The following is a 22,691-nucleotide window of genomic DNA, read 5'->3' on the forward strand; positions in this document are numbered from 1 at the left end:
AATCAGGAAGATTTTATTTATTTATATATAAAATATTTAAATAAAATGGAATACTACTCAGATTAATAATAATAATGCCATATGCAGTAACATGGGTGCTACTAGAGATTACCATAATAAGTCAAGTCAGAGAAAGACAAATACCATATGATACCACTTATACGTGGAATCTAAAGTACGACACAAATGAACCTATCTACAAAACAGAAATAGATCCACAGACACAGAGAACAGACTTGTGGTTGCCAAGGGGGAGAGGGCTGGAGGATGAAATGGGAGGCTGGGGTGAGCTGGTGTAAGTTTTTATATACAGAACGGATAAACAAGCTCCTACTATATAGCACAAAGGACTATATTCACTATCCTATGATAAACCATAATGGAAAAGGATATTAAAAATAACATATATATGTTAAATACACACACATACACACACACATTTCTGAAATCAAGGGCTGTGCCACATCTGAAATTCAAGTTCTCCACAATGCACCTGACTTTTTAATAAAAGCATACAATCTTCACTCCCTCACTGAATTGGTTGGTAGTACAGTAACTGCTCATTTTACTTTTGTTGGATTTACTATGCCACTATGTTATTACTGCTTTACTATGTTAATTTCTGCTGTACAACAAAGTGAATCAGCTATATGTACACATATATCCCCTCCTTCTTGAACCTTCCTCCCACCCCGCCTCATCCCACCTCACAGAGCACAGAGTCGAGCTCCCTGTGCTATATGAAACTGCTAATTTTAAAACTGTAGGGGGTTGATGGCAAACAGATGTGATGGAATTGGGGGGGGTGGTACTGAAACTATCGTATCTTTATTGTATCAGTTCCACATCTGTATGCTTTTGTCAAAACTCACAGAGCTGTACGCAAAAAAGGTGAATTCCACTGTAATTATGCCTTAATTTTAATTTAAAAAATTACAAGAAACACCTTGATGCTAATTTTAAATATAGGCTTATTTTTATAGACATGTAAATGTGCTTCTTAAACCATTTTTGAAAAAAAAAAATTTCAAAGCAAGAAAAACAAAACCATCATTTTTATAGAAATGTTCCAAAATATTGGTAATAGTTGATTTCTTAAGCTGGATGGTAGATTTTTAAAAATTATACATACATCTTCATGCTTTACAACATGCATATGTGAAATATTTCATAATTTTAAAAATTAAAAAGCACGCAAAACTTGAAATATTCTGACTAGAAAAATGAGCAAAAAAAGAGCAGAGTGAAAAGTAATAAACAAGGATAGTGATACAAACTCGGTTAAGTAGTGAAGATAAAGGACAAAAAAGATCAAAAATAGGATGAACTTTTTGTTCAAAGACTGATGGTTAAAAGCAAGGATCCAGGAGAGTGTCAACACTTGCCTTCACCTCTGTGACCATCCTACTTACTCGTCACATATCCAATTCCACGCTTGAAGCAAGAAAAGCCAATCATTTCTTTACTCCTAGAGAAGGCTATAGGAGAAATGAGTCCTCACAAAAGAGACTAGTTTCAGCTAAAATATGAAGTAGAGGGGGTGTTTTAGGGAAAAAAAAGGAAAAGGTAAGGTGATTGTTTGGAATGGATGGAGTAAAAAGGGAAAGGAAAAGTAGAAAGAGTTGGGAGGGAAACAACTTGGAGCAAAGCTGCGAGCAAACAATGCATTAAGGCAGTGACTTTGAGGACAGGATACGGCTGCACAGGTTCTCCTTTTCATATGGCTACTAGGTTTTATAATGATGAGAACCATAACCGGAACTAGGAAATCACACTCAATTTTGGTGTCAGAATTAGTTGAAAGTACCTGACAGTATCTCAAAGGGGATGTGAGAAGGATTTACTTTACTTCATGTGGAACAGTGGTAGGGATAATAACTGGACAAAGAAAATCTCTAGTCTCTCGTGGGAGCAAAGTACATTGAAGGCCTGATTTTTAAGTTAGAGCAAAGTAAAGTTTAAGTTAAATTAGGACTATAAATAAAAAAAAAAAAAATACCTTTCACTTTTCTCCTAACACTCAAGTGGAACTGGCTAACTTTTTGGTTTTATTTTCAAAACACGGGTTTTAATCTACTGCATTTGGCAGCTATTCTTTGAGTTAATGTTACCTTAATGCTTAAAGACTCAGAGTAAGTACAGAGAACACAGAAAGTGTCAAATAACTGTTTACTGGTGGCAGTAGTGAAGGTATGAAGTCAATTTCCTCATTAGTTACTACTAAAGATCAAGTTCTTGCCGCTAATGCTGTATTCAAAACAGCAGTCAATATGCCATGCAATTCAATAAACGATGTCTTTTAACATACAGTGAACTGTGTTTACAGAAATACCCATAAGGTGGTATGATAGAGATAAGAAATAGCTGAAGTTGGATTTGAGTCTCTATTCTGTCAATAAGTAGGTATGTAAATTGGGCAACTCAATGAGATTCTCTGAGGCTATTTCTTCATCTAGAAAACCATCCAGATGAACTTTATTACGATGGCTAAAAACAAAAGGAGACCACACATGCAAAGCAGAGAACTTGACACACAGTGTCAACAAGGAATAAAAGACTCAAGAGCCCCAGGTCACCTATACACCTTTCCTCACCTACATCAGCTTCTAAATCCTACCTCTCCAGTGTGTCATAAACACCTCTCTTTTGGAAGTAGTCTCCAGTCCCAACCTACCACTCCCACATGAACAGAAAATAAGCTGGCTCTATCCAGAAGTCCTAGCTTTGATTAGCAATTCTCACTACCTCAACATGGACAATTACATGTCTTGGCCCACAACCCTAGTATCCAGAAGCAATTCTGTAACTTAGTTTCCTTTCTGGTAATGATGACTTCTGTTACTGAATCTCGGAGAGTAATGGATTTTACATACAGTAGTCAATGATTTCTGTGAGTACATCCTAGTAATCTTGTTAATAACTTAATGATAGTTTAAATCCATTTATACCTTAATTTGTTTTCATTTCATATGTAATGAAATTTTAAACACATTTACCCACAAATACCAAAAGTCACAGAAGGCAAGTTACCATATTTTCTCTCTGAAATGTGCATTACTACCAAAGTCTGTAGTGTGCATTACTATCAAAGCAGTGATGGCTTTAAAAAACATCTTACATGCTTCTATTTTTCTTTCTCTATACAATTTCACATATTCTGTAATGTCTTCTACTTTCCTACAGAACTTGACCTATTAGGACACATGATTAAGACCAAAAGATTAAAAAACAAGAATATTAAGTGGTCAAATAGTAACAGCAGCTCAAGAGAAGACAAACATTCTTCAGAAAAGCTGGCTGAGTAAGTTAAAGATGTCCTCTAAGAAGAATACTTATTTCCACAAACAACAGAAAATGAGAAGTAGGAAGATACTAAGAATGTTGGTTCAAGCCTTCCTAGAGACAACCTAGTACGTATCTTGTGACTTTCAGCCCTACGAAGGCAAAGGGTAAATATATAAGAACCTGGAAGAAAGCTTTGAAGTGAGCATCCTCTTGAACGGTAGTGTTCTGATCACTTGGGAGGAGAGGGAACAGGCTCTGAAGTCTCACCCTTTCACAAATCACCTTGTTAGGATGGCCAGGTAGAGGTGCTGAATTGGCCCCGGGAGATATCTGGGAAAAAGAGGGAGAAGAAAAGGATAGTTCATGGCTAGCTGCACCAATGTGGAGAATCATGCCTATGAAGGACAGTCTGGATTTTCTAGGTATTTGATGATTTTGTTAGCAGAGCACAAGAAATAAAAAATTAATCTTAAACATCGAAACAAACATAAGGAAGACAAAGACTGCCTCTGGCAATGGATCTCTCATAAAAACTTTCTTTAAAGGCAAAACAGCACTGCTCAAGAATGCAAAGTCCTTCCAATGTTTCCCATATAGTACCTATCTATATCTTTCTTGCTGGCATTAATTCTGAAATCTTAAATGACAGATAAGATTTCATGTCAAGAAAACTGGAAGTAAAAATCACTTAAGTACAGAAAGATTAGTCTCCACCTGGCTATGATTAATTTTTCATTCTATTTTTCAGTTCACCTTCCAAATTATCAGGCAAGGGAAGAGAGATTTTAGAACATCTATGGCCAAATTTCTATAGCGATCACAGGTATAAAAAACAAGATTTATATTGTGGAGACCTCAGCTCTATTCAACACAAACCTAGGAACCTACTTAATGAATAAAGGACAAGATCATAAGACTCAAAGTAAATGCCTGCATGTTTTAAATGCTTGACTAGACTGTGAGTTAATGCCCTAAACTCATATGTAAATATACTTGATCTGTAGCATTTTTGATCAGACATGAGTATCACCATTCCACGGTGCTGTGCAGTGAATTGCCCTTTGGGATTAAGGTCTGTGGACCTGCTTGCCCCTAAAGGACCAGGTGCTTTAAGGCTGTCTTGTTTTTTCGTTTCATTGCTGCAGTCATTCCCTTACACATAAGTGTCTATCCTGTAACAGGCACTAAACAAAAACACAGTCATGATTTTCTACCTTCAAGAAGTATATGCAATAAAAAGAAAAGCAAATCACCATACAGTATAAAAAAGTACCTTTCTGTAGTAATGGTCCATACTGGTGCTATGGAGAGGTAATTGGTAAGAAACAATGTTGTCAAGAAACTACAAAATGATCAGCATAACTGGTCAGTAAGGAAGTAGCCAGAGAGGAAGGAATAGACAGACCATAAAGTGGCAGGCTAATTATATGAATAATGCTGCTATAATAAACTTTGTTAGCCCCTTTAGAAATTTTTCTTTCTGGCTTGATATGAGCCTGATCAACAGATAACTAGGCCTGTTAAGAAAATAACTACTTCCAAAGACCTTCCTAGAACTGAAGGCAATAATTTTAGAATTTATTAGTACTGCTCCACCAAATGCTCTGGACATGAACTAAAGCTCACCTCTGTACTATAAACATGCATGTGTTAATGTCCTTTACCACTGTGATGAAGCAGGAATGACTGAATCAAGGAATATCTACTGACTGCCTCCTATAAGCAAAGATTTATGTTAGAAAAGAAAACAAGAATTCCACCCTCAAGGAGCTTATTCTTGTTTAAAAAAAAAAAAAATAGAGGTAGGAGCCATGGGTATATCTGAGGGCAGGAGTAAGAAAATATTTCACAGGAACAAGTATTTTTCACATTCCTGACTCCATTTAATCTAAGGAGTGCTTTTACCACTTTAAAGTAATTCTCTCTCAAAATGGCCTGTTCCTTTATGCAGGCTTCATGTTCTTGCTACAAGTTTATAATGTGCACAATAAGTACATCTGAAGAGTGTTTTAATAAGGTGACATAAAATCAACTATCACACTTACGCAGTCTTACAAACTTAAAAAGTGTGAGCAGCACGCTTACAAACTGCTAGTACAAAAGCTGGCTGGGAAAACAAATTTCAGTAATACATAAAAAGCTGACAAACCCTGGTCCTTGCAGACACAGGGGAGAGGGGTAAGGGGAGAGAAAAGGAGAGAGAAGGGAAGAGGGAATTCTAAGATGGCCTCCAAGATTCCCACCTCTGGTGCGTACCTCCAACCCTGCGTGGTATGTGGGGAGGACTGTAAACATAGTGAATTTCATTCCCCTGTATAATATATACAGGGGAATGCGTATAATTGCGTTCAATTATATGACCTAAATTATACAAACCCCTTCACAGAGGTGAAAGGATTTTCGGATGTAATTAAGATTTCTTATGAATTTTAAGTTAATCAAAGGGGAGGTTATCCTGGGTAGGCCTGAGTTAATCAGAGAAAGCTCTCAAAAGAGAAGTTGAGCACTTCCTAAAGAGATTCTCCTGCAAACCCTACAGACGAAGTTGCTATGTTCTGAGAAGGCATGTGAATGGTAGAGACCTGAGGGCAGCTAGAATCTAAAAGTGGTCATCAGTTGATAGCTAAGATCAAGATCCCCTCAAATAAAACAGGGGACCTCAGTCCTATAATCACAAGAACCACATTATAACAACAATGAGCTTGGAAGAGGACATTAAGTCCCTAATAAAATCAGAGCCCAGCCAAAAAAGACCCTGACAGAGGCTCTAGAGCTAACCCATACCAGGACTTTGATCCACAGAAACTGTAAGGTAACAAGATTTGCTTTATGCTACTAACTTGTGGCAATTTGTTACACACAATAGAAAACTAGCACAACAAACATGTACATAACTGACTGAAAACTCAGTACCATACTCAAGCAAAGTTTCTTCTCCAGAATTCTAGAGAAAAATTCTGTATTAATTTGACTATGAAAGACATAAACTAAAACTTAAAAAAAAAAAAACCCTAAGCAATACAGCAGTTTTTAAAACCTCAATTCGGTAATAGTAAACTTCATGCCAGGAATCAAACTTGGCTTTCTCATATTTACATGGTACAAGTTAGGGTTAACCAACTTGCTTGCTTAAAGTCAAACATAAATACCAAAGCCATAATTTGAAGCCAAGTGTATCCGGTTCTAAGACTCAGACTCAACCCACTAAACCACCCACTAAATAGAATTTTTAAAGTAACATTCTTCTTTGTAATCTATCTAGTTGGATTAATAACTAGCAACTATTCCACAATGCCTATTTACTTAAAGCTATTTTAAGTACTTAAAAATTAATGTTTCCTTGGAAATTGTTTCTGACTTCTACTACTTCCCTAACTCTCCCTCAGTTAAAATTAGTCAGGTTACACAGTATCTGAAAATCAATACAGTTCTGTTTTCCCCTAACATACCAACTAACTGCCAAGCATTACAAAGACATGGTAACTTCAGCCTTCTCTCAGGATGCAACTGTATTTTAGAAGTCTTGCCATGAAACATCCCTGAGATGGGACTGAGCCTGTAACTCCACACACTTTGCATTTTTAATGTTACATATAACAATATGACTAGTTCATCCAGCATAACTGTTTCCTGTTTTAAAAGACTGAAATTTCAAAAAACACTTTAACCTTTTAAGCAACAACACATTACTATTTTAAGGTCATCTTCTATTTAATGTGGCCTTTCCCCAGTCTGGTAGCCATACTACCAACAACTTAACCTCAGTGTTAAGAGAGTGTACTATTATTATCATCACTGTGGTAAATTGCAGTAGTTATTGTATTAAAAATAACACAGGACTTAGGTCTACATAATCCCAGAATCAGCTTCCTCCAAAATCACTTACCAAAAAAAAAAGCTACCATGGATGTTTATGTTGGTTGATTACTGTGCTAGAAGCTTACTAAGTATGACTCCTTTAAAACTAACAAAATCCCGTATGGTATTTTTTTTTTTTAATTGGAAGATAACTGCTTTACAATATTGTGTTGGCTTCTGCCCATACAACAATGTGAATCAGCCATAGGCAAAAATCACTTCTGGTGACAACTTCCTTCTTCATTTACATCTTTCTCATAAAAGTAGAGAACATACAAGTGTATGATGACCTCTAGGCTAGTATAAAATAATGTGTACTTTCCACAAAATAAATTGCTCAAAAGGCCAAACCTTCTCCAAAATGGTAACAATACGCTCCAGAAAAAAAAAAAAAAAAACACTGTTCACTGTTACAAATTGCATACCAACTGCTCAAAGGCAGTAAAATCATAGGCTAACAGGAAAAAGGAAAGAACAAAACATGATGAGTTAGGTGCTTGGTTGTTGACTCCAACAAGTCCCTTACTCCTTTTGGTCAAAGTCTAGGTACCTAAAAAATGAAGAGGTCAAATCCAAATTATATAAAAATCCAAATATTCTCACTGCTTCCACGATGGCAAATGTTAATCTCCTGGAAAGTAATCAGGGAGATTTTGTTAACAGTTCAAATCATTGATCTTTCATCTGATAAATTCTCAGGTTATATTCCAAATACGAGAAAAGTCATATGCATAAATATGTTCATCACATCAAAGCAACAATTTCAAAGGGAACTAGAAGTAACCTAAACATTTAACAAGTAAGTATTTGTTAAGTCAGTTTATGGTATGTGTTATTATACAGTTGTCAAACCATTTAAGAATTGGTACTACTTACCTGAGAAGGATCATTACTTTCCAGGACAGGGATACTTTCAAAAAAAAAAATAAATTATTATTTCCATTCTTGAGTTAGGGCAATGACAAATTGGATCCATGTCTTTGGGGGAGCAGAGCAAAATCAGGGTTGGTGAAATAGCTGAAAGGCTCCACCCTTCTTTCTCACCCCTCAGTCACACAAATCAATGGGGAGGGGTGAAGAAGGTGCAGCTAAGGCAGTCTCTAACCACTGCATGTACTGAACCCGTGAACATGAACGCTAGGAAGAGTAAGAGTTATGCATTCTACTATTAAGTATTTCTTTCGTTCACTTTCACAATCCAGGATTTGCCAGCACAAGGATTATTCTCCCCTTAAGCAAGTGTTTCTAAACCATTTTACTTAAGCTGGTAACCTCAAAGTTGTTGTTGATTTGTAAATTGTTCTAAACCATCTCTTCAAGATTTATTTCTAAGAATTATATGGATTTGGAAAATACCTAAACCAGGAACAGTCCAAATCAGTAAAAACTTACACACATAAACATTTGAAAAGATGAAGTGTGACTGAGCTCTTCATAAATCTTACTAAATGAAAGTAATAATTCAAATATTTATTGCATATCTATCATATGCTAGGTACTATAAAAACAAAAAGATTCTTGCCCTCAAAGAGATTCAGTCTAGTGAGGGGCAAATTCAACAGACATAAATGAGGGTAACAGGGTCCCCTAACTTGGAAGAAGGAAAAGTGTTCAGATACTTTAAAAAGGAACATGAAATGACATTAGAGCTGGGGGAAAGACAAGGCTGTGTATAGGGCCCCTCTTTGTCTACTTGCTCCAATTTCTTACTTGATTATTATTATAGAGTTCAAGCATTTGCCTGATCTCCAGATAGACAATGTGATGGTAAGAATTTCACATTTGTTGAACAAATGAACTAGACTACAACTACAGAGTTCAAATGTGTGTTTACAATCTATATACTCTGTCCAGAGAATAAGCAAGCTATGATTTAACCAAGACAACATGAAAATGGATGTCTGATATATGTGGTTAGTAGAAAAACAATTAGAAACTAGTCAGTAGACCTAGACACTACACAACAATCACAGGCCTAATTAAGAGCTATCTTACCAGCAAAATGAATTACAAAATGGTGGTGGCTTAAACAAAACTAGGGCAGCATAGAGAAAAAGAGATGGAATAGACTGGAAGTAGAAGGCAAAGATCAATCATCTTCCCATACTGATCAATTATTTCAGAGACTTTTATCTGAAGATTTCTCACTCATACTTCTCACTCTCAGCCTTGCAAGGAAACATAAAAAAATGAGCACAAATAAAAACAGGCTAGTGATGTAACTAAGCCTCATCCAAAGCAGTTGACAGAGACACAATAGGCCTACACTTCACATTATGATGCTAACATATTCAAGTATATCTAACTGTGTCACCCTCTGTCCATCCACTCTTCCTCAAAAATCAGGTTACTTTAGAAAATCCTCGATTTTTATTCAAATTAATAACTTCCAACTTAGTTTAACTATAAAAATAGAATGAGTATATGAAATTCAACAAGTATAGGAACACTACCTTTCAGAGTCACAGAAGGTATCAGAAGTGGAAGGACCACAGAGATCATTTAAATCCAACTCATATTTTACAGATAAGAACCTGAGGCCCACACGGCTAATTTGCGGCAAAATATATTCAACTACAGCTTCTAAAGGCCACCAAGTCTTTTAAAAACAAGCCTTAAAAGAAAATTATAGATATCAACTTAAAACTGAACCCCTATAATTAACAGATTCAAGGCTCAATAGGTCTTCAAAAAGTCAAATATATTACACGAATACTTTTATGAGCGAGCAAGAGCTGGATACAATTTCTACTTAAAAATCCACTTAATCTTTTTATTACAAGTACATGCCTGCTGCAATGCCAATGATCTGATCCCTATATTTGGTCTTGTATTGTTACTTCTGTAGGAAGCCCCAGATTTCTTCCTAGTGGAAGACAGAAACAATTTTAATTTGATCCCAACTGTCTCTGCTGCTGCTGCTAAGTCTCTTTGATTTCTTAAAAATTGAGAGAATGGATTATAAAAAAAATTTAAGCCCAGTTACCAAGGCTGGGAGCTATTTAAAGGAAATCTGAGATAATTGTGTTAACAGTACCTGCAATCAAGGCCAAACAGGATCCAAAAAGTCTTGCAATTTTAAGGTAATAAACCATTGTGAATGAGCTGCATACACTTAAATCTTCGTGTGTTAAGTGCGCCTCGTAAGAAATCAGAAAAGGCAATTAAAGATTACATTTTGTTTCTATTTACGGTGGAAGATTAACACACCCAACTTAATACATCATTTTTGCAGCACAAATAAAAAGCAAGGTCTTACAAGTCCTACACACGCAAATGAAAACTTTATTCTCTTTATCCCTCAATAATTTCAAAAACTCTAGGCTCAAAACCAACCTCTTTCATTCCTCAGCCCTGAAAGGAGAACTTCCATCCCCTAGAACAAAACGCAGCCTGTTCAGAAACCCGCGGCTGCAGAAGGACGCGAGAGAGGACCCTTCGGACCGGGTTCTGCGTTCTCCTAAGTGACATCATTTCACCTGCGCCTGGGCAAACAGGGAGGGAGTAAAAGAGCCAGGCCATCACCAGACAGCGGTGGGCTGGCGCTCCCTCGGGCTGTGCCCGCACCTCCTCGTCGCTGCCCGGGGAACAAAGAGCGCCGGGCGGCCCGGCCGCGCCCCGCTGAACACCAAGCAACCACATCTCTAGCACGGCCCCGCAGGCTTCTAACCGCCCGAGGCTCGGTCAGTCCCGCCCTCGTGCGGGAATCAACGGCTGCGGCAGCCAGTACCTGCGAGGGGAGGCTCCGCCCTGCGGGGCTACTCCCGCGGCTCCTCGCTGGGCCGCCGCCTCCTATTGTGACCGACCGCTCGCCCAGCCAGCGGCCAGCTCGCCAGATCTTCCGTTCCCGGGCCTTCTCAACCCCGGAACCCGAACTCCGACCCAGGCGCTATCACGGCGCTTCCTTCCTCCCGGCACCATCACACGGGCCGCGCCAGAAAACTACGGCTGCACGCCAGAGCTGACAGAGTCGGCTAACGCGTCGGGGGCTCCATCCTCTCCGCCCCCGCGCCCTAACCGCCCGGGCCGCCGCACGGCCCCGCACCGCTGCACGAGGGGCCCCGCCCCACCGCGCCCCGCCCCGGTGCTCGAAGACAGGACTCGCCACGCGCCGGCGCAATACGCTCCGCTGCGCGCGCAGGCGACGCCCCCCGACTCCAGGCCGCAAGATGCGCGAGCACGCGGCCCTCCTACTCCCGGCTCTCGATCGCCCACCTGCCCACTCCGACCCCTCCCAGGAACGAACCTAGCGAGCCCAGGGTGCGAGACCGCCAGACGCTCCGCCCCTCTCCCCCTCGGCTGGTCTCTGCGCGCGGAGACTCTTTTGTTTCCACCCTCGGGGAGGGGGCGGGGCGGGCTGCGCGCGTCCCGGCGCGCGACTCGGACTAGTTCCGGCAACAGAGCCGTCGCGCAGCGCCCCTGCGCAGCCCCGCCCCGTCCCGCCCCCCGCGCACAGAAAGGCCGCCGCTACGCTGGGCAGCCGGCGGGCCGAGCCTCCCAATTCGTGCACATCTCTCCCAGAATGTTGTTGTAAGTGCGTGCCTAGCGCCTCCAAAACTTAGCCATCAAATAGTACCTGACTTCATTCAGATTCCAAATACAGTGTATGTATCCATGTGGCCTAAATGTTAGGAATTTTTATTGATGTAGAGGCAGGTGATCTGTCAGGGTGTCTTTGTCCAATGTATCTCTGGAGAGGCAGTCAACCCTAATTTGTCCTACTGTAAGGCTCAATTAAACCTGACATTGTGCTGAGAACAGGAAATGAGACAGGTACGGAGACAGAAGCTGGCATGGTGCCTGTCCTGATAATCACATTCAAGATCTAAAAGAGGATGTAATATCTTCTATAAAGCGCAGTAAATACAAGGACAAAATAGTTTAAGTGATATCGAAGTAAAGAGGGAGGTCAAGGGGACATCATCAAAGAAGCGGGTTTTAAGTAGATAGGAATTATATGTCTTCAAGGATGGAGACCATATTTCAGGCCAATCATCAAAAAAAAAAACCCAAGTTCTAGTTCTTTTGGCATTACTCAAACCAGTCTCCAGCCTGCTCTGGGCCAAAGCTGCTTCCGATAGAAAATTAGGGAACCAGACTAAAATGATGTTCCAGGATCCTCTGAACCTCTATGTATGAATAACACAAAATGGTAATTATTTGAATACATTTGTCTCCCGTGTCAGACTCAGCGATCAGACTGTTCTGACTATAACCCTGAAGTCCAAACCTACAGCATGAAACACAGCAGCAGGTGCTTAGCAACTGCTGAACTCAAAGTTCCAGCAATCACATCACAGGCTTTTACAACTCCTAACAAAGCGAAGCTAGAAGGAGATAATAGGCCCCCATGAACACGTCCCCTCCCGTAGCCCCACACCCCTATTATGTAGCCCTGTTATCTAGCCACTCTTCCCCCTCAAAGCCCTCTCTGCCAGTCTTCCAAAGCAAGCAACTTTGGAGATGTTTACATCAAAACTTTTAAGGTCCCCGCCTCTCATTTCATAATACAGACGCATAAATTCCAACCACACCTTTAGGTGCATCCAATGTAATCCACTTCTAACCTCTGTCTCCTGCTGTGGATTCACCTGGCATTACAGATCTTCCAATAGAATCTGTCATACAAGCTTCCTTACATAATACAGACCACCCCGAAACAGCTTTTCTTGTTTAACTGTATACAGGTATGCAAGGAGAGGGGGAAGTACAGGAAGAAAAAACAAAGGAGGGGGGGAACAGGGAGGGAAATTACCATCTGGAAGTTGCCCAATTGTAAGGTAAGACTCAGGTTCCTCAAGTGTTGAATCTCGGTGGCAAAAACCTATTACAGTCCTCCAGGGTTCCTAATCCTTAAATTTATATGCATTTCCCCTGGCCTTCAGCCAATCCTTTGTCAGGCAAACTCTTGAAAACCCTTCTTAAATGGTTGAGATCTTACTTAACTGGGGTGTGAGGACTTGATCTAAGAAGTCTGTCCACTGGTAAACAATGCTCCCACACCTCAAGGTTGAATAGTTTGAAATTTATACTGCAAATTTTTTTCTAACTGATTTTCTAAACCAGAAAACACCCAATGAGTGGGTTAAGTTTTAAGGTGGGCCACTGACCACCTAGTGTGGTGGGGAGTAAATTATACTGGAGCAGTTGCTCATCCCTAGTCCACCTAAAATTTTTCTTGGAGTCTGCACAAAAAGGTCGGGAACCTTGTTGGAGAGGTGTCCAATGGATTTTTCTGCAATGATAGAAATGTTCAACATCTGCAGCAGCATCCAAAAGGTAGCCATTATCTACATATACATGGCTACTGAATGAAGACTTGAAATGGGGCTAGTGCAACTAATGAATTAATTCTCATTCTAGCTTCCCAGGATTGTATAAACAGCCGCATGTTGCTGGGGAACAGTAGAGCACTTGCAGGAAAAGTAGTTGCTTGTAGTAATTAAGCGCTTTTTGAGAATTCTGACTCCAAGACTGCCCTTTAAAATTGGTTTTTAAAAAAACTGGTTTTCATGACAGAAGTGAAAACCGTAAATAACTACTAAAAACTTCTTCCTGGGTTATCTAGGTCATTTAAATCCCCTCAACTTCTAAAACAAAAAATATACCAATATATGTTGCTTACCAAAGAGGAAAATATTGCAGTTACTTCAAATGTGTGTGGTCATTGGTCTACCCTGGTGTCCTACCATTCTAGTACATGGAAATAACTGCTGAGAATTTTTTATTGGGCTTTCCCTTGTGGCTCAGCTGGTAAAGAATCCACCTGCCATGCAGAGATCGCTCTGGGTTGGGAAGATCCCCTGGAAAAGAGAAAGGCTACCCACTCCAATATTCTGGCCTGGAGAATTCCATGGATTGTATAGTCCATGGGGTCACAAAGAGTAGGACACGACTGAGCAATTTTCACTTTCACATTGATCTCGAGATGAATTAGGTGGTATTGACATCTTCATAATATTAAATCTTCAAACTGTAAGTAAGATGCATCATTTATTTACCTGCTGCCGCTAAGTCACTTCAGTCGTGTCTGACTCTGTGCAACCCCATAGACGGCAGCCCACCAGGCTCCCCCATCCCTGGGATTCTCCAGGCAAGAACACTGGAGTGGGTTGCCATTTCCTTCTCCAGAGTTGTTAATTTTTTCAATAATGCTTCACAGTTTTCTGGAAAGATCTTGCACATTTGTTCTTGGGTTTATTCTAAGTTTTATACATAATTATTAATTCTAATAGTTTTCTTAATTTTTTTGTGTTTCCTACACATATAATCCCATTGGCACAAAATAACCATTCAATTTCTATCTTTCCAACGCGTTTTCCTCTTATCCTGTCTCACTGCACTGGCTAGGACTCCCAGTACAATGCTAAATAGATACAGTGAGAGCATGCATTGTTGTCTTATTCCAAAACTGGAAAGCTTCCAACATTTCACCTTTAGGTATGATGTTGGCAGTAGGTTTTTGGTAGATCCCTTTAGCAAATCAAGGGAGGTTTATTTTATTTTAAATTTGTTAAAAGTTTACCATAAAATGGATATTTAATTTTATGAAAATTTTCTGTATCTATTAGATAATCACAGAATTTCTGTTGCTGGGTGAATTACATTGCTTTTTGGAGGTTAAACCAATTTTACATTCCTATGAAACCATCATCATATTGTGCTACTCTTTTTCTACACTGTTGGATTTGGTTTGCTAATATTTTGCTTACAATCTTTACATCTGTTTTCTTAAGTGAGATTAGCTGTTACTTTTCGTCTTTGTAACATCTTTATCAAGTCTTGTCACAGATATTATGCTGGCCTCGGAAAATGAATCCTGGAGTATTCTTTTCTGTTCTCTACAAGAGTTTCTGTAAGATTGGTGATGTGCCTTCTTTAAATGTTTGGTAGAATATGCTTGTTAGCCAATTGAACTTGGAAATTATATTTCTTTAGTTATTATGAATTTCTCATCAGATTTTCTGCCTTTTCCTTAATTCTTTTGTTGTTTGTTTTTTAGCCACCCTGCAGCATTCAGGATCTTAGTTCTTCAACCAGGGATCCAATCCATGATTCCTGGATTGGAAATGTGGAATCTTAACCACTGGACGACCAGAAGTCCCTTTTCCTTATTCCAACAAAAGAAAACCACTATAATCTTAGAATATATATAAGGAAGATCTCATTCTGAAACTCATAGGCAACAAGAGAAAAAAACATAAATTTGGATTACTTCAAAATAAAAACATCAGTGCAACAAGAGTGAAAAGGGAACCTATGGAATAGGAGAAAATATTTTCAAGTCATATCTGATAAGAGATTAATATCCAGAATATATAAAGAACTATAGGTAGCGCTAGTGGTAAAGAACCTGCTGCCAGTGCAGGAGACATAACAGAGGTAGGTTTGATCCCTGGGTTGGGAAGATCCCGTGGAGGAGGGCATGGCAACCCACTCCAGAGTTCTCGCCTGGAGAATCCCATGGACAGAGGAGCCTGGCAGGCTACAGTCCATAGGGTTGCAGAGTTGGACAAGACTGAAGCGATTTAACACACAAGCATACACACATAAAGAACTACAACCAAGCAAAAACCAAAACCTGATTATAAAATTGGCAAAGGATTGAAATAGACGTTTTTTAAAAGATGTTCAAATGTCCAATAAGCACTAGAAAATATGTTCAACATCACTAGTCAGGAGAAAAATGCAAATCAAAACCACAATGAGATACTACCTCACACTCATTAGGAGGCTACCATTAAACAAAACAACAAAAATAGAAAAAAAAAGTGTTGACAAGGATGTCGACAAACTGGAATCCTTGTACACTCTTGGGGGGAACGTAAAATGGCGCAGTCCCTTCAGGAAACAGAATAGTGGTTCGCCAAAACATTAAAAATGGGAGAAAAGATCCAACAATTCCACTCTAGGCATATACCCCAAAGAGCTGAAAACAGAGTCTAAAAGAGGTTTCTGAAAACCTAGGGTCCTAGCAGCATTATTCACAATAGCCAAAATGTGGAAGTAACCCAAGAAACCATCCATGGATGAATAAAAAAAATGTGCTATACACATACAGTGGAATATTATTCAGCCTTTAAAAGGAAGGAAGTTCTGAAGCTACAGCATGGATGAACGTTGGCAACATTATGCTAAGTCAGTCACAAAAAGACTCCTACTATATGACTTCACCTGTATTAGGTACATAGAGCACTCAGATTAAGAGACAAAGTAGAAGAGTGATTGCCAGAGCTTGGGAGAAGAGTAAGTTATTGTGTAATGAATAGAGTTTTCATTTTGCAATGTAAAAGAGTTCTAGGGATTGGCTGCACAACGTGAATGTACTTAACACTGCTGAGCTGTACACCTAAATGAATGGTTAAGAAGGTAAATTTTGTGTTGCAGATTTTACAATTTTTAAAAATTCTTATCACAGCAGCAAAAGGGATACTGTAAAAGAATATATAATGTCACTCCTTCGCTTAAAACCTTCCAAAGGCTTCCCATATAGGCAGAATAAAATCTAAACTTCTTTCCCTGGCTTACCAAGATCCACTCAATTTCGTCTATACCTACCCCTTCAACCTCATCTCAACCACTTGTACCCTCATGCACCTTGCTGGAGCACATCAGCTCTCCTTCTGTTTGTTTCTATCAGGGCTTTTACACTAGCTGTTTCCTCTCCTTAGAATGTTCTATGGCCAAGTTTTTCTCAATTTGTTCTTTTCCATCTGTCAGATCTTAGCCTAAGTGTCACCTTCTTAAAGGCCTTCCCTAATTAAAAGACGCTTCCTCCTTGGAAGGAAAGTTATGACCAACCTAGACAGCATATTCAAAAGCAGAGAAACATGCCATATGCCATTCAAAAGCTTTTGAATGGCATATGGCATGTCAACATATGCCAACAAAGGTCCGTCTAGTCAAGGCTATGGTTTTTCCTGTGGTCATGTATGGATGTGAGAGTTGGATTGTGAAGAAGGCTGAGCACCAAAGAATTGATGCTTTTAAACTGTGGTGTTGGAGAAGACTCTTGAGAGTCCCTTGGACTGCAAGGAGATCCAACCAGTCCATTCTGAAGGAGATCAGCCCTGGGATTTCTTTGGAGGGAATGATGCTGAAGCTGAAACTCCAGTATTTTGGCCACCTCATGCGAAGAGTTGACTCATTGGAAAAGACTCTAATGCTGGGAGAGATTGGGGGCAGGAGGAGAAGGGGATGACAGAGGATGACATGGCTGGATGGCATCACTGACTCGATGGATGTGAGTCTGAGTGAACTCCGGGAGTTGGTGATGGACAGGGAGGCCTGGCGTGCTGCGGTTCATGGGGGTCGCAAAGAGTCGGACATGACTGAGCGACTGAACTGAACTGAATACCTAACTAAGAGTAGCAAACTGCTCAACTAATTGCACAGTACTTTAGAGTATCTGATTATTTACTTGTTTACATATACGGTTCATTTTCTGCTCCTTCCACAAAGAGCACCCTATGAAGAAGGACCTTCTTTGTCAGTCTTTTCACCATGATACTCTGTTGATGCAGGTATGCCTGGCATAGAGTAGGCACTTATAAATGTTTGCTAAATGAATAAACAGAGTTCTCCCAAAAGAACGCACTGGTCATAGCAAACACCTTCTTCCAACAACACAAGGGAAGACTCTACACATGGACATCACCAGATGGTCAACACCGAAATCCGACTGATTATATTCTTTGTAGCCAAAGATGGAGAAGCTCTATACAGTCAGCAAATACAAGACTGGGAGCTGACTGTGGCTCAGATCATCAACTCCTTATTGCCAAATTCAGACTTAAATTGAAGAAAGTGGGGAAAACCACTAGACCATTCAGGTATGACCTAAATCAAATCCCTTATGACTATACAGTGGAAGTGAAAAATAGATTTAAGGGACTAGATCTGATAGAGTGCCTGATGAACCATGGACAGAGGTTCATGACATTGTACAGGAGACAGGGAATAAGACCATCCCCAAGAAAAAGAAATGCAAAAAGGCAAAATGGCTGTCTGAGGAGCCCTTACAAATAGCTGTGAAAAGGAGAGAGGCGAAAGGCAAAGGAGAAAAGGAAAGATAGACCCATTTGAATGCAGAGTTCCAAAGAATAGCAAAGAGAGATAAGAAAGCCTTCCTCAGCAATCAATGCAAAGAAATAGAGGAAAACAATAGAATGGGAAAGACTACAGATCTCTTCAAAAAAATTAGAGATACCAAGGGAACATTTCATGCAAAGATGGGCCCAATAAAGGACAGAAATGGTATGGACCTAACAAGCAGAAGATATTAAGAAGATGTGGCGAGAATACACAGAAGAACTGTACAAAAAAGATCTTCACGACCCAGATAATCACGAACGTGTGATCACTCACACTCACCTAGAGCTGGACATCCTGGAATGTGAAGTCAGGTGGGCCTTAGGAAGCATCACTATAAACAAAACTAGTGGAGGTGATGGAATTCCAATTGAGCTGCTTCAAATCCTGAAAGATGATGCTGTGAAAGTGCTGCACTCAATATGCCAGCAAACTTGGAAAACTCAGCAGTGGCCACAGGACTGGAAAAGGTCAGTTTTCATTCCAATCCCAAAGAAAGGCAATGCCAAAGAATGCTCAAACTACCGCACAATTGCACTCATCTCACATGCTAGTAAAGTAATGCTCAAAATTCTCCAAGCCAGGCTTCAGCAATACGTGAACTTCCAGATGTTCAAGCTGGTTTTAGAAAAGGCAGAGGAACCAGAGAACAAATTGCCAAAATCTGCTGGATCATCGAAAAAACAAGAGAGTTCCAGAAAAATATCTATTTCTGCTTTATTGACTATGCCAAAGCCTTTGACTGTGTGGATCACAATAAACTGGAAAATTCTGAAAGAGATGGGAATACCAGACCACCTGACCTGCCTCTTGAGAAACCTGTATGCAGGTCAGGAAGCAACAGTTAGAACTGGACGTGGAACAACACATTGGTTCCAAATAGGAAAAGGAGTACGTCAAGGCTGTATATTGTCACCCTGTTTATTTAACTTATATGCAGAGTACAATATGAGAAATGCTGGGCTGGAGGAAGCACAAGCTGGAATCAAGATTGATGGGAGAAGTATCAATAACCTCAGATATGCAGATGATACCACCCTTATGGCAGAAAGTGAAGAAGAACTAAAGAGAGTCTCTTGATGAAAGTCAAAGAGAAGAGTGAAAAAGTTGGCTTAAAACTCAACATTCAGAAAACTAAGATCATGGCATCTAGTCCCATCACTTCATGGGAAATAGATGGGGAAACAGTGGAAACAGTGTCAGACTTTATCTTTCTGGGCTCCAAAATCACTGCGGATGGTGATTTTAGCCATGAAATTAAAAGACGCTTGCTCCTTGGAAGGAAAGTTATGACCAACCTAGACAGCATATTAAAAAGCAGAGATATTACTTTGCCAACAAAGGTCCGTCTAGTCAAGACTATGGTTTTTCCAGCAGTCAGGTATGGATGTGAGAGTTGGACTGTAAAGAAAGCTGAGCATCAAAGAAGTGATGCTTTTGAACTGTGGTGTTGGAGAAGACTCTTGAGAGTCCCTTGGACTGCAAGGAGATCCAACCAGTACATCCTAAAGGAGATCAGTCCTGGATGTTCATTGGAGGGACTGATGTTGAAGCTGAAACTCCGATACTTTGGCCACCTGATGCGGAGAGCTGACTCATTTGAAAAGACCCTGATGCTGGGAAAGATTGAGGGCTGGAGGAGAAGGGGATGACAGAGGATGAGATGGTTGGATGGCATCACCGACACAATGGACATGGGTTTGGGCAGACTCCGGGAGTTGGTGATGGACAGGGAGTCCTGGCGTGCTGTGGTTCATAGGGTCGCAAGGAGTCGGACACAACTCAGCGACTGAACTAAACTGAATAAATGCACAATTTTAAAAAAATGACCTAAAGCTCCACAGTTAAAGACAAGTTAAATAAATTACCATGTATCCTTATAGTGCAACATTATGCAGCTAACTGATGTTTCATGTGTATATAATGTGCAGATTATACTTTTCAAGAGGACCATAAGTTCTCCCATCCTTCATTCTCTCATTATGTAGACATTCTTCCCCAGTGGTGGGATTGATGCTCCCTCCTTTTAAATTTGGGCAGGCCTGTGACTATGGTGGAAGCGAAGCTTTATGACTTCTGAAGTTAGGCATAAGGGGCCATATAGCACCTGCCTGTTTCTATTGGTCACTCTTAGAATCAAGCTGCCATACTGTGAGGAAGCCCATGCTACCTACAGGTGCTCATGCTGAGGACCCCAGCTGAAGTCCCACCTAACAATCAGCATCAACCATCAGACATGTGAGTGAAGACACTGAGATGACTCCAGCCTTAGCCACCATCTGACAGCAAATGCATGAGAAATTCCAAGCAAGAGCCACCTAGCTGAGCACAGAAAACCCAAGAACCATGGAAGAAACTAAGAGATATGCTTTGCACCACTAAGTTTTCGGGTAATTAATTACACAACCATAGATAATCAGTGCAATTTAGTTTTACTGTAACTGTGCAAAGAATGCAAAGAAAAATTTAAAGGAAAAAAAAGCATGTTAAGAGTGTTATCTACTGAAAGATGGTGTATCTACTTATAACAATCTATTTCTATTTCCCTAATAAACACGTGTAACTATATAATACGGGGCACAGGGAGATTTGGTTTTGTTTTTCTCTCTTTTGTTTTAAAGCACAAGGGGCAAGAACAATAAAAAGACTTTTAACTGACGTTTTTTAACTGACCAGAGAAGATTTAAGAATGGCCAATAAACATATAAAAAGATGCTCAGCATACTTAGTCACTAGAGAAATGAAAATTAAAACCACAATGAGATGGTACTTCATACTCACTACAGTGGCTGTAGTTTAAAAGACAATCAGGAAAAAGAAGTATCGGCAAGTATGTGGAGAAACTGGAACCCTCAGGCATTTGTTGGAATGCAAAATGGTACAGCTACTTTGGAAGAGTTTGACAGCTCCTTAAAATGTTAAAATCATGTAAAAACAAAAACATACTTACAGGCAAATGTTCATAAAAGTGGTATTCATAATAACCAAAACATAGAAACAAATATCCACTAACTAGGGAACTGACAGACAAAATGTGCTAGCTCCACACAACGGAATATTACTTACCCATAAAAAGGAATGAAGTACTGATTCATGCTACAACACAGACAAACCATGAAATCATCATGCTAAGTAAAAGAAGCCAGACACGAAAGGCCACATTTTTTTGTAATTCTATTGATATGGAATGTGCAGAACAGGCAAATCCAGAGACAGAAAGATTAGTGGTTGCCAGGAGCTGAGGGGAAGGAATAATGGGGAGTGACTGCTAAAGGGTATGGGTTTCTTGGGGGGTGATGATGATAATTGTTCTAAAATTAGATGGTGGAGATAGAGGAACAACTCTTTGAATATACTAAAAAACCACTGTTTGCAAAGATGAAAAATACTCTATACAAATATTACTTTTAAAAATCCTGTTAATACTAAAATTCCAATTGCTGTAAACTTCTGGGGAGAGGGATTGAACGTAGTGCTGCGTATATTTTTTTTAATCACTATGTAGTTAAAAAAAAAAACTGAATATTTAAAAGATAAAAGGAAGTGTACAGTCATGGAAGAAAAACCAACAGCACATCTCCCACCTTTCTGAAAGCGGTGTGTGTAGGATGACCATACACAAATCGGATTGGTGCCTTCTTCTGTGACCAAAGGACTGAAGGCCAGCACAAGGAAGCTTTGTCCAGAAAGGACTTCTGCTCTGACCAACCATTTACATACATGCAGTTTTGAAAGAACTCTCCCATTTCCTTCTCTCAAATGGCCAGCTTTCCCAGACATATTGCCAGGCCACTCAGGAAGAGTATACCATTGAGGCTACAAATTAATTCCTCTCACCTGAAGTCTCCTCTTATCAGACTATTCAATGTTTTACCTCATCCTCAGGACAGACCTATTCCCCCATGCCGGTCTTGTTCTCACTGTGAAGATGACTACTTAATTCCAAGTATCTCAAGTACATTAGCTGAGTTAGGTTAATTTCAATACCTAAGTGAAACATAAATATGCTATCTCAATCACATATTTCCCCTATTCTTTATACTTTTAAAGTACTTTGTCATAACTATCACATTTGACCAGTGCAATACAGCAACACACAATGTGAGGTTTCTTACAAAGAAGCACAGGTTTCTGAGTATGAAGCAGGGCTGTCAGGTTAGAGAGGCCTGGAGTAACAAACAGTCGTGAATCCTTTTGGATGTCAAAAGAGCTGGACAAGAAAAAACCGACAGGCCAAAACTGCCTGCCGACTGACTTAGTGCACTGTGGTTCTCCAGGGCCTTCACTAGAAGATACGTTTTTCTCTGAGCCTGTCAGAGTTGAGTATGTAAAGCAACATTAGGAATAGATTTCTTCAGTTGGTCAAATACAGACTCTGGAATTAAGGAGCTTGGGTTTGAATCCCTGTTTACTACTTACTAACTGGGTAATCTTGGGCAAATTAGTTAATCCGTCTC

General features: G+C 39.8%; 1 protein-coding gene across 30 annotated transcripts in view; it reads right to left on the reverse strand.

Moving 5' to 3' along the window:
• RNF38 (ring finger protein 38) overlaps positions 1–22,691 on the reverse strand; it is a 121,747-nt gene that overhangs the window by 43,097 nt on the left and 55,959 nt on the right. For 3 of the 30 annotated variants that reach the window (XM_059889142.1, XM_024995813.2, XM_059889140.1), the window contains exon 3: positions 3,466–3,615. The exons of 3 other annotated variants lie outside the window; for them this stretch is intronic. In XM_059889142.1, the coding sequence (XP_059745125.1) occupies positions 3,466–3,615 (150 nt within the window). Of the gene's footprint in view, positions 1–3,465; positions 3,616–8,019; positions 8,054–9,138; positions 9,208–10,180; positions 10,284–10,479; positions 10,851–10,873; positions 11,215–11,389; positions 11,531–22,691 lie in introns of those variants that run through there. 24 more of the 30 variants (XM_059889149.1, XM_059889153.1, XM_024995816.2 and 21 more) reach the window with 24 other exon arrangements.

This window comes from Bos taurus, chromosome 8, assembly GCF_002263795.3.
Source record: "Bos taurus isolate L1 Dominette 01449 registration number 42190680 breed Hereford chromosome 8, ARS-UCD2.0, whole genome shotgun sequence".
NCBI classification, from domain to species: Eukaryota; Metazoa; Chordata; class Mammalia; order Artiodactyla; family Bovidae; genus Bos; species Bos taurus.